This window comes from Lathyrus oleraceus, chromosome 1 (assembly GCF_024323335.1).
Source record: "Lathyrus oleraceus cultivar Zhongwan6 chromosome 1, CAAS_Psat_ZW6_1.0, whole genome shotgun sequence".
Classification (NCBI taxonomy): Eukaryota; Viridiplantae; Streptophyta; class Magnoliopsida; order Fabales; family Fabaceae; genus Lathyrus; species Lathyrus oleraceus.
This window is the reverse complement of record NC_066579.1, coordinates 347714266-347727184: the sequence shown is the minus strand read 5'-3', so window position 1 is coordinate 347727184 and position 12919 is coordinate 347714266. Positions and strand designations below refer to the sequence as shown.

General features: G+C 34.2%; 1 protein-coding gene across 2 annotated transcripts; it reads left to right on the top strand.

Moving 5' to 3' along the window:
- The first annotated feature begins 8314 nt into the window (after positions 1–8314).
- LOC127135963 (alternative NAD(P)H-ubiquinone oxidoreductase C1, chloroplastic/mitochondrial) lies at positions 8315–9248 on the top strand. 2 transcript variants are annotated; one of them, XM_051062586.1, is made up of 4 exons: positions 8316–8377; positions 8496–8698; positions 8800–8895; positions 8968–9248. In XM_051062586.1, exons 1-4 carry the CDS (start codon positions 8329–8331, stop codon positions 8971–8973), a joined length of 354 nt encoding a protein of 117 aa, XP_050918543.1. In that variant the 5' UTR covers positions 8316–8328; the 3' UTR covers positions 8974–9248. The 2 variants fall into 2 exon arrangements, with proteins under 2 accessions (XP_050918538.1, XP_050918543.1); XM_051062581.1 differs by having other exon boundaries at positions 8315–8377; positions 8800–9248.
- Positions 9249–12919: the final 3671 nt, after the last annotated feature.

Below are 12919 nucleotides of genomic sequence, written 5' to 3'. Positions count from 1 at the left end.
AATAAACTATGGTTTTCACTATTGTATTAAATGGAGAAGGCACTGATAATAGTTTTAATATTAGAGAATATTATAAGGAAATCCTTCCAAATACGCATGCAAATATCTTTACAAATATTTGTAATGATATAATTTTATCAAATATAAGGTATCACAAATAATTTGTATATATTATTTAAAAATAATAACAACAAACTATGTATGAAAAAATGAAGAACTGGAAGTCCTTAAATGTTTCAAATGACATACCAAACTTTCCTTAAATGTTTCTAAAATCACAATAAACTTTCCTTAAATATTTCATATAACACAACAAACTCAAATTCCTTATATGAACATTATATTAGTGATCATAAATCAAAACTTCTTTATCTAATTTTCCGTGGTTTATAAATACAAAAACTTTTGCAATTCATTTTGAAAAATGAAACATCATAGTGTAATTTTAAAAGGTTTTCTTAAAGAATTCAAGTTTTTATTGTTGATTCACTAACATATACAACTAATAATTGAATAAAGTTTACAATCACAAATTAAATCTATATTAAAAAATGGTTTTTACGATTAAATTAAATGGAGATGTATATAAAAATAATAGTAATATTAGAGAATGTTATAATGAACTCCTTCCAAATCCACTTGCATATATCTTTACAAATATTTGTAAGGGTTTCACTTTATTAAAGACGAGATATAGTTTTTAGTGTGATCTTCCGCTGTGCATTTTGTATAATTATAGGTATTATGCATAGTTCTTAGATTTTTATTTATGCACTATTGTATGTCATGTGTCATATGTTGTATTTTATTTTATGGACATATATATAAAGATGTCATTAGGAACTTATGTTGTGATAGTACCAATAATTAACACTTATATGATATTATACTAAATATATATTATAAGGGTTGTTACAGTTGGTATTAGAGCAGGTCAATTCTCAACATAGCCTTGAAACATCATAAGCAAATATATCCCTTCCTCATATGTATGTTTAGCCAACAAGATTCTTAATATCAATATACGTATTATTAGGCCTGATCGACCTAATTCTATGTGCGAAGGTAAGGTAATGGTTAAGCGACCACGAGGACTCTGAAGTGTGTGTAGAGTTGTGCCTGAGGGTGGATTCAAGCCAAGAATTGGAACTAAGGGGAGCTGGTTAACTCAGTTGGAGTCTTAATAAGAGTTATGATTGTGGTAGCATGTAAATGAAAGGAAGTCTATTGTTCAAGCAAGCGTCCAATGTTAAATAAAGGTAATTAAAGGGAGGTTTATTGTGACCTGGAGAGTAATAAATGTATTGAAGAAGAAAAAGATTTATCAAAATTAGTATGTTTTATCTTAAAGAAATTAAGTTTTTATTGTTGATTCACTAACATATATATCTCATAATTAAATAAAGTTTACAATCACAAATTAAATCTATATTAAATTATGGTTTTTATGATTAAATTAAATGAAGAAGACAATAATAATAATAATAATAGTAGTATTAGAGAATATTATAACGAACGCCTTCCAAATAGGCATGCAAATATCTTTACAAGTCTATAATGATATCATTTTATCAAAGATAAGGTATCACAAATAATTTGTATATATTATTTAAAAATAATAACAATATACTATATTCAAAAAAATAAAGAACTAGAAGTCCTTAAATGTTTCAATTAACAAACAAAATTTTCCTTAAATGTTTCTGAAATCACAACAAACTTTCCTTAAATATTTCATCTAACACAACAAACTGGGTTTCCTTAAATGCACATAGTTGTGGTGATCATAAATCAAAATAATTCTTTCTAATTTGTCGTAGTTTATAAATAGAAAAGATTTTGCAACCCCCTTTGAAAAATGAAGGATCATAGTGTAGTTGTAAAAGGATTTGGATTTATAAACTTTTTTTGACCTATATAGTAATAAATGTATTCATGAATTAAAGGACATATTAAAATTGATAAATAAAGATTATAATCACAAATTAAATATATATTAAACTTTGTTTTTAACGATTAAATTAAATGGAGAAGACAATAATAATAATAATATTAGAGAACATTATAATGAAACCCTTCCAAATCCACATGCATATTTCTTAACAAATATTTGTAACGATTTCACTTTATTAAAGACGAGACATTGCAAATAATTTTTATATATTATTTAAAAGCAATAACAACAAGTAACATATAAACAAAATTGAAGAACCAAAACTCCTTAAATATTTCAATTAACATAACAAACTTTCCTTAAATGATTCTAAATTCACAATAAACTTTCCTTAAATATTTCATATAAGAAAAGAAACTTTGTTTGCTTATTATATGAACAAACTGATCATGAATGAAAACTTATCTTTTAACTTACCATTATTCAAAAATAAAAACATATTTCAACCCCCTTTGGCAAATGAAGAATCATAATGTAATTTCAAAATATTTTGAATTTATAATCTGTTATGACCTATTTGGTAATAAAGGTAGTCAAGAAGAAAATGATGAATCAAAATTGGTAAGCTTTTTTCATAAATTTCAAGTTTTAATTGTAGATTTACTAACTTATCTTACTCTAAATTAAATAAACTTTACAATCACGATGTAAATCTTTAATAAACTATGGTTTTCACTATTGTATTAAATGGAGAATGTAACAACCGTATAATATATATCTAGAATAATATCATACAAGTGTTAATTTTGGTACTGTCACAGCATAAGTGCCTAAGGGCATCAATATATATACATGTCCAAACTAAAAACATCAGTGGAACATGTTATACAATAATGCCTAAACAATAAAAATCTAAGAAATATGTACAATATCTTCATTGCACACAACTCCACAACGGAAGATCATGCTAAACAACATCCCTTGAAACATCCATAAACAGCTTCTCATAGAATCAACCTGTAAAGAATTACCTGAAAAAAATAACAAAAATGATGGGATGAGATAATAATCTCAGTGAGTTCTCCTATCCTATGGATCCACTCGGCTCTACAGGGTTTCTAATCAATATTCAACTCATATCCAACTCAAGTCAACAAGAGAACGAAGACTTGAGCAATGGGGAAACTATCTTGCAATTGTATGGCAACATGCATCTAAGTTCTCATAACTCAACCTCGATCATTATTCAGATCACGACGCATCAATTTCCGAACGGACTTACGTCTAAGCCAGGCCCGGTTCATGCATGCTCGTATGATTCGACTTTCGCGGTGGATATTCGGTTCCCCTATGGGACTCAAACCCACTTTTAAGAACCATCACTCGTATGGGACTTTACCCACTTTGAGTCTCTTTCACCGTATGAGCCTTATCCCACTTTGGTTTCCACCTTTCCCCATGTCCACAATGGTTGGGGCTCAAACCCAATTGAGGCTCGAATTATTGGTCCCACATCCCAATGCTTACTCATCTAAGCATACTGATAAAGATGTGTACCACCACAGAAAACACACATTCTGAATACATGATCGGTTCCACAAATCATCGGTTCCACGAACCATAACAAAATTCATCAATCACGGGTGACTTCATTCACCACAATACACAAATAATAACATGGCGTGTTCCATACAATGCATTTCATTCTCAATCTTGGCAACAATTCGTCCACGACCTCCACATATGTGTCATACGAATGAATATCGTATTCTCATACATGTATCACACATGTTCCATAACCTAGATCATCTTTCTAAGTTATTAATCAAGTTATACTCCTAAGTTTCCTCACTCACCTTTGTAAGGTTTTTAGTCATGTTACTTCACCTTCCACATAACAACAATATTTAATTTTCATCATGATATAATTCATGGCATTTATGAATCACATAAGATTTTATAACATGGAACAATAATAATAGCCCTTTACGTTGTCTTTCTAACGCATCTGTCCGTGTCCAAAACGGAGATATACCATTAAATTAATTCATTAATCTATCTTAATCAAGATTTAGATTAATATTTATCCATTGCATAAGTATTCAACAACAACATCATTGGCCTAGTGGTAAGGCTTTTACAATTCCAAGGAGGTCCCGGGTTTGAACCTCATTGTGACATATTTTAATTCATCAAATAATTAATTCAGTCAATCGATTGCACCCAAGAACCATACGATTGACATCTGCATATCTTCTAAAAACACCTCTTCTAAACATTCTTCCTTCCACAATTAATCATACCCAACCATTCTAAAACATATATTATCATCAATCAAGTGGTTAACCTCCATAATTTCAACAATAAAACCCACTTTATAACACCATTTTGCTCTGTCATTTAATTTCTAACACACCATCCTTTTCTTCTTCCAACAAAACTCATCACATTACATGTTCATATGTACATGTATAATAAGGATTTCAACATCATAAATACAACCATAATAACTCATGTAATCACAACAATCATGAAGAGCATATCAAGCACATGTTCATGAAAACAACAATAACAAGAGAGATATTCATCACATAGCATGGATTACTCATGATTTGTTTATGATTCTACAACCCTAACTTTTCTAGAAACCTAGAATTTCTAACTAGAACTCACCTAGTAAAAGAAGAAGATGAAGTTGGTGATGATGAAGATGAGTAGAAAATGGTGATGAAGATGAGATGATGAAGATGATGATGGTGGTTTCCTTCCTCTTCTTCTCTTCTTCCTCTTCCTCTTTTCCTCTTCTCTTCCCTTTCTTTCTTTCTGATATCTCTCACTCTCTCTTACCTACTTCTTCTTACCTCTTTTCATTTCTCTTTCATTCTACACCACACAATACATATAACATATAATATATATATATATATATATATATATATATATATATATTATAATATTAGGTAGTAACATAAAATATCCCAAGTGATATTTTATCTTCCAATATCAATTGACCAATTAATAATGTTACCGAAAATATCCTCTCTTGTACTTATTAATATTGGTCTGTCTCTTTTATTAATAAGTAATCTCTTTAGAGTTCACTGGTTACTCTATTGGTCCTAATTGACAACATTTAGAGCACATAGGAGCTCCAATTGTTACAAATGATAATAGATAATTTACTTAGGAACTCAATTGATCTCAACTGACAACTAATTGAGCATTTAAGAGAATATGGGATATTACATTCTCCCCCCCTTAAATTGAAATTCGCCCCCGAATTTCCTTCACCCAACAAACAAACAAACCTTGCATCAACACCTAGTAAAAGAAGAAGATGAAGTTTCCACATCAAACTTCCTTATTGGGGACCTCTGCACCACAATCTTCTTTTCTCTCCTAGTCCTAACCCTTTTGGCTATGCTAGGGACAACTGAGGTCAACAGTTCATTATTAGAGAACTCTTCCAGATTAACTGTGTCAGTTTTAGGGTTGTCACTGACATCACGAGTGACACGGACTGCCTCACTACCCACATTGTCTAAGGGTTTGTCACTTTTTGACCCCTCATGAGCATCAGTTTGCTCAACATTGTCAGAGACATTCTTTCTTAAGACGAATGCGTTTTCTTGACATGGAACATTATCAGGTATGATAGTGTTTAAGGGAACGGAGACCCCAGGAACCTTACGATTACCAGATAGTATCCCAGTAATGTATTATGTGTGGTGGAAAAGAAAAGAAGAAAAGAAGAAAAGGATAAGAAGTAGTGTACTATATCTTTGGTTAGTTATAAAAAGGATATTATGTGTTCGTGAGTGGTTAACCGGTTAACACAGAAACATAATTTAATTTCCTGTTTGTACAGAATATGTCACCAAGGGAATTCGAACCCAGGACCTCCTTGGAACTATACTTGCCTTACCACTAGGCTAGAGAAGTTGTTGTTGAATACTTATGCAATGAATAAATATTAATCTAAATCTTGATTAAGATAGATTAATGAATTAATTGAGCGTTATAACTCCGTTTTGGATGCGGACGGATGCGTTAGAAAGATAACTAAAAGGGCTATTATTATTGTTCCATGTTATAAAATATTATGTGATTTATAAATGCCATAATTTTATCATGATGAAAATTAAATATTGTTGTTATGTGGAAAGTGAAGTAATATGATTAAAAACTTTACAAAGATGAGTGAGGAAACCTAGGAGAATAATGTGATTAATAACTTAGAAATATGATCTAGGTTATGGAAAATATGTGATATATGTATGAGAATACGGTATTCATTCGTACGACGCTTATGTGAGGTCGTGGACGAATTGTTGCCATGATTGAGAATGAGACGCATTGTATGGAACATGCCATGTTATTATTTGTGTATCATGGTGAATAAAGTCACCTATGATTATGGAACATGCCATGTTATTATTTGTGTATTATGGTGAATGAAGTCACCTGTGATTTATGAATTTGTTATGGTTCGTGGAACCAATGATTTGCAAAACCGATCATGTATTCAGAATGTGTGTTTTCTGTGATGGTACACATCTCTATTGGTATGCTTAGACGTGTAAGCATTGGGATGTGGGACCAATGATTCGAGCCTCAATTGGGTTTGAGCCCCAACCATGGCGGACATGGGGGAAAGGTGGACACCTATGTGGGTTAGAGTCCCATACGGTGAAAGATACCCTAGGTGGGTTAGAGTCCCATATGGGTGACGGTCGCTTGAACTGGGGATTAAGCCTCATAGAGGACCCGATATCCACCGCGAAAGTCGAATCATACGAGCATGCATGAACCGGGCCTGGCTTAGACGTAAGTTCGTCCGGGAATTGATGCGTCGTGATCTGAATAATGATCGTGGTTGAGTTATGAGAACTCAGATGCATGTTGCCATACAATTGCGAGATAGTTTCCCCATCGCTCAAGTCTTCGTTCCCTTGTTGACTTGAGTTGGATATGAGCTGAATATTGATTAGAAACCCTGTAGAGCCGAGTGGACCCATAGGATAGGAGAACTCACTGAGATTATTATCTCATCCCATCATTGTTGTTATTTTTCAGGTAATTCTTTACAGGTTGAATATAAGAGAAGCTGTTATGGATGTTTCAAGGGTTGCTGTTCATTATGATATTCCGCTGTGGAGTGGTGTGCAATGAAGATGTTGCACATAGTTCTTAGATTTTATTGTTTAGGCATTATTGTATAACATGTTCCATTGATGTTTTTAGTTTGGACATGTATATATATTGATGCCATTAGGCACTTATGTTGTGACAGTACCAAAATTTAACACTTGTATGATATTATTCTAGATATATATTATACGGGTTGTTACAGTTGGTATCAGAGCAGGTCGATTCTCGACCTAGCCTTGAAACATCATAAGTAAATCTATTACTGCCTCATATGTGTGTATAGCCAACATGATTCTTAATATCACTGTATATAGTATTGGGCCTGATCAACCTAATGCTATGTGCATGGTAGGTAGGATCATGGTTGAGCGACCACGAGGACTCCGAAGTGTGGGTTGAACTTGTGCTTTGAGAATAGGCTCAAGCCAAGAGTTAGAAAGTAAGGAGAACTAGATGGCCCAGTTGAAGTTTCAGAGGCGTTGTGATTTGGGTATTATGGAATTGAAGAGTCACTACGCCAAAAAGTGCTTTTGGCAGCACCAAAAAGAAAGCGCTTTTTTAAAAAAGCGCTGTAATAGCTTGAAAAAAAATTCGCCTATGTAAAGAAAGCGCTTTTAAGGTAAAAGCGCTCTTATAGGTCTCCACTTATGAAAGCGCTTTTAAGGTAAAAGCGCTCTTATAGGTCTCAGTCTCACATCCATGAGTTTCACACTTATGAAAGCGCTTTTAAGGTAAAAGCGCTCTTATAGGTCTCATGGGTTTCACACTTATGAAAGCGCTTTTAAGGTAAAAGCGCTCTTATAGGTCTCAGTCTCACATCTATGAGTTTCACACTTATGAAAGCGCTTTTAAGGTAAAAGCGCTCTTATAGGTCTCATGGGTTTCACACTTATGAAAGCGCTTTTAAGGTAAAAGCGCTCTTATAGGTCTCAGTCTCACACACTTATGAAAGCGCTTTTAAGGTAAAAGCGCTCTTATAGGTCTCATGGTAAAAGCGCTCTCATAGGTCATTTATAAAAATTATAATAAATCTAATATTACAAAATCCCTGACTTTCAGAAATCCCTCTTTCACTCTCTCTCGTTCGAAGCTCTCGCTGCCCTGGAAAAAATTCCACAGAGTACCTGGAAATCTCAACGATAAACACTGCAAATTTGAAAGAGACTGCATTCGAAAGAGAAGGATTCAATACCTGGAAATCTCATTGCGTTTTAAGGTTAGGTTTTCGTGTCTTTCTGTTTTGCCCTAACTTTATGCAAATTTGATTCTCCATCTTTTCAGAAATGTCACACATTGCTTTAACTGCATCACCCACCGTAGTCGCTTTTCACCGTATGCTCTATTTCTCTTCTATCAATCATCAAATTATCGCTGTTTTCGTTTTCCTATTTTAACAATTACTGTAAATTTCAACACTATCGGATTCACTTTTTCTTCTTCTTTCTATAAGGTGGAGCGAAACAATGGAGCACGCTGTTTCCGAGTAGCTGGAGAAGCAGGGGAATCAATCCATCCTCATTTCCAAATTCCACCAGAAAACGGTTACCGTTGCGGTTTTTTGCTTCTGGAAAAAATGGCGTCAATGGAGGTGTTGTGGATGAGATATCTGAAACAGTAAAGGCGCACACGGATTTCGTTTGGCCTGATAACAAGGTTTCGTATGGTTATTTTTGTTAATTTTGGATACTGAAGTTGTATAGAGTTTGCTAGTTTGTTTGTAATTGTATGTTTATTCTCTGATTCACGTTTTGCAGAAGCCTAGAGTGTGTATTTTAGGTGGTGGATTCGGTGGTTTATATACTGCTTTAAGGTTGGAATCACTCCAGTGGCCCGAAGACAAAAAGCCACATGTGAGTATTCGAACATTCAAATTCAATTCAGTTCTTTCAAGTGTGTGGAAATTGATGCAAAATCTATGATAGGAATAACTTAGGAGCATCTTTCTTGATGAGATTATGTCTCGGTACAGAACATTCATCAATGGAGCAAAAGAGAAAAAAAAAGAATCATATAACAACGTGGAAATGCCTTACTCCTATATTAGTTTCCTTAACAAGTTCCCTAATGACACTCTTTAGAATATTCCTTATATTTATATTTAGTGGAGCATTATGTTAGATTGTAAGAGATGAGAGGAACTGAGTTTAAATTTAATCCCAATTATATGTTATGATTGCATGGTGAGGAATGGATTAGGAGTATGTTTGGATTGACTTATTTAAACTTATCTCCTGACATAAGCACTTGTGAGTATGTTTGAAAGAACTTATGGAAACAGCTTATGACATGGCTATAAAATGTTTTCAACTTATATCTATAAGCTCTCCATGATAGGTTATGAAAACAACTTATAGCTTATAAGAGTATAGTATAACTTTATTTTATCTTTTATTATGGAAATAGTTTATACTAAAACCACTATATGATAAACACTTATGCTATAAGCGCTATATTGAACTGTTTATCCAAGCTGAGCTTAACTCTCATGAATCATGGTAAGCTGCAATATATTTTGTTCTTATTTTGCAAGTTGATTGTACCACTCATTATAAATCTTGCTTATATCCTTGCACTGTGGCTTAGTTGTTGATTTTTCTGCACTTTTTCTGAAAAGCAATGTGTGACATTTCTGAAAAGATGGAGAATGAAATTTGCATAAAGTTAGGGTTAGATTTATCGAAGTCAAGAACTTAGAGCAATGTCTCATATTTTGGCAATCCTATTACACGTTGGTTTGAATGAACAGTTAAACTTCAAAATGTACATTCATATTTTGGCATAACTTTGTCTGCTACAGTCATATTTTGGTTCTTACTTGTGAATTGAATTTCTTGAATGATCGATTACTTGGTTCTTGAATTGTTCATGTGCATCATATAAGTTTCTTGAATTGTTTTATACGTTATGACTTATCCTTGATGTTGTTTTATATGTACAGCGCTCATTCCCTGTGTTTCCGTGAGTTTGACCTTCTCGACGTTGCTGTTCGGTGAATCCGAGGTAAATTTCTTCCTCAAATTACTGGTACACTGTGATGAATTTGTCTGAAATTGCGTGAATATGTTGTGTTTTCTTGCTCCGTATTCATTCCGTGTATACTTTGGGTTTTGACAGAAACGCGTTATACCGTTTTGTACCCTAATTACTTTGCGTTAAAACCATGGATAAGACATGGATGTATTCCAATCGATTGTCGAAAGAGTACGAGAATAGGGTATCGAAATTTGTTAAGTTTGCTATTGCGCACGCCAAAGACCCCAATCGAATGACATGTCCTTGCTTGAGTTGCTGTTATGGGAGTCAGGTTGACGCGGTTCAGTTGGCATCGCATTTACTACGGTATGGAATTGATAGAAGTTATACATGTTGGAATTTGCATGGTGAGAAAAGTAACGAGAATGTTGAATCGGGGTATAATACGACCTATGCTTCAAACGACGATTGCACAGATACATATGATTATGATCGAGTCGAAGAGATTGCAGAAGCGCTTGAAGAAGATCTTAAGGACTGTCCCAAAATGTTCGAGAGGTTGGTAAGCGATGCAGAGAAACCGTTGTATAATGGTTGTACAAAATTCACAAGATTGTCTGCGTTATTAAAGTTGTACAACTTAAAGGCGGGCAATGGATGGTCGGATAAAAGTTTCACAGAGTTATTAGCTCTTATGAAAGATATACTACCAGAGGATAATGTTCTTCCCAATCGAACGTATGAGGCCAAAAAGATGTTGTGCTCTATTGGCATGAGCTATGATAAGATACATGCCTGTTCAAACGATTGCGTTTTGTTTCGAAACGAGTATGCATCGTTAAATGAGTGTCCTAAATGTGGTGCCCCTCGATATAAGAAAAAGTTGTCTCCAGCAAAAGTCTTATGGTATTTTCCTATAATTCCGAGATTTAGACGCATGTATCGTAGTGAAACCGATTCAAGACACTTGACTTGGCATGCAGATGAAAGAATTATTGATGGAAAGTTTCGACATCCGGCAGATTCACCCCAGTGGATGAAAATTGATAATGATTATCCTGAATTTGGAAAAGAAGCAAGAAACCTTCGCTTGGCATTGTCTACTGATGGAATGAACCCACATGGTATTCAAAGTATCTCGCATAGCACATGGCCTGTGATTCTTATGATTTATAACCTACCTCCATGGCTATGTATGAAGCGTAAGTACATGATGTTATCTATGTTAATTTCTGGGCCTAAACAACCAGGGAATGACATAGACGTATACTTGACACCCTTAATCGAAGATTTAAAGTTTTTGTGGGAGAATGGAGGTTTATGATGGGTATAGGAAAGAAAGTTTCAACTTGAGGGCGATGTTGTTTGGAATAATTAATGATTTTCCAGCATACGGAAATCTATCAGGGTACAGCATTAAAGGTGAAAAAGCGTGTCCTGTTTGTGAAGACGGAACCGATACGATGCGATTGGACCTTTGTCATAAGAATGTCTTTCTCGGTCATCGTAGATTCTTAAATTCTAATCATCACTACCGTGGGTGGAGAAAAGCATTCAATGGAAATACAGAAGAAGGTAGAGCTCCAACAATGTTGACAGGTGATCAAATTTTTGAAAAGGTGAAGGACGTAAGTACTAAGTTTGGCAAGCCTTTTGCACATACACTTGTCAAGAGTGGGTGGAAGAAAAGGTCAATTTTTTTTGAACTGCCATATTGGAAGTCTTTGTATGTAAGACATTTCCTCGATGTTATGCATATTGAAAAAAATGTATTTGACAGTGTTATTGGTACGTTACTCAATATACAAGGAAAGTCTAAGGATGGCCTTAATGTAAGGAAGGACATGGTAAACATGGGAATGAGAACTGAATTGGGACCCGTGAAGAAAGGAAAACGAACATATCTACCACCTGCTGTTTACACTCTATCTAGAAAGGAGAAAAAAATATTGTGTAAGTTCCTAAGTGAAGTTAAAGTTCCAGAAGGCTACTCATCAGATATTAGAAGACTTGTGTCTATGAAAGACCTCAAGTTAAAGAGTTTAAAGACGCATGATTGCCATGTTATAATGGAACATTTTCTACCGATAAGTATACGTTCTATTCTGCCAGAAAAAGTAAGAAGCGCAATAACTAAATTGTGTTTTTTCTTCAAGTCAATTTGCAGTAAGATGATCGATCCTGCGATCTTACCAACATTGTAAAAAGAAATAGTTGTTACTTTGTGTGATCTTGAAATGTATTTTCCTCCCTCGTTTTTTGACATAATGGTCCATCTAGTCGTTCATCTTGTGAAAGAGACACAATTGTGCGGACCAGCTTATATGAGATGGATGTACCCTGCTGAACGTTATATGAAAATATTAAAAGGGTATGTGAAAAACCGAAGTCGACCAGAGGGTTGTATTGCCGAACGATACATTGTTGAAGAAGCGGTTGAGTTTTGTACAGAATATTTGTCAAATGTTCAATCAATTGGACTCCCCAAATCTCATATTGTTGAAAAAAAAGAAGGTAAACAGCTAATTGGAAATAAAGTTGTGACAGTATCAAGGGTCGAACGAGATCAAGTGCATTTGTATGTTCTGCACAATGAGATTGAGGTTGAGCCGTATGTTGAAATGCACAAGGGTGTTCTTCGAGGTTTAAATCCGAATAGAAATGAGAATTGGATAGTACGAGAGCACAATCGAAGTTTCATACCATGGTTTAAGGAACATATTTATTCAAAGTATCGTTCAGATCCCGCTTCAATAACAGAAAGGTTGAGATGTTTAGCATATGGTCCAAGTTTGGTTGTGTTTTCTTATAGCGCATACGCAATTAATGGATACACATTTTATACCAAAGAACAAGATGATAAAAGTACTATGCAAAATAGTGGTGTCACCTTGGTAGCTG

Coding starts and splice junctions, on each gene's coding strand:
- LOC127135963 (XM_051062581.1), top strand. CDS start 8,329: ATGTCACACATTGCTTTAACTGCATCACCCACCGTAGTCGCTTTTCAC. Junction 8,378..8,495: donor CACCGTAGTCGCTTTTCACC/GTATGCTCTATT, acceptor TCTTTCTATAAG/GTGGAGCGAAACAATGGAGC. Junction 8,699..8,799: donor TCGTTTGGCCTGATAACAAG/GTTTCGTATGGT, acceptor CACGTTTTGCAG/AAGCCTAGAGTGTGTATTTT.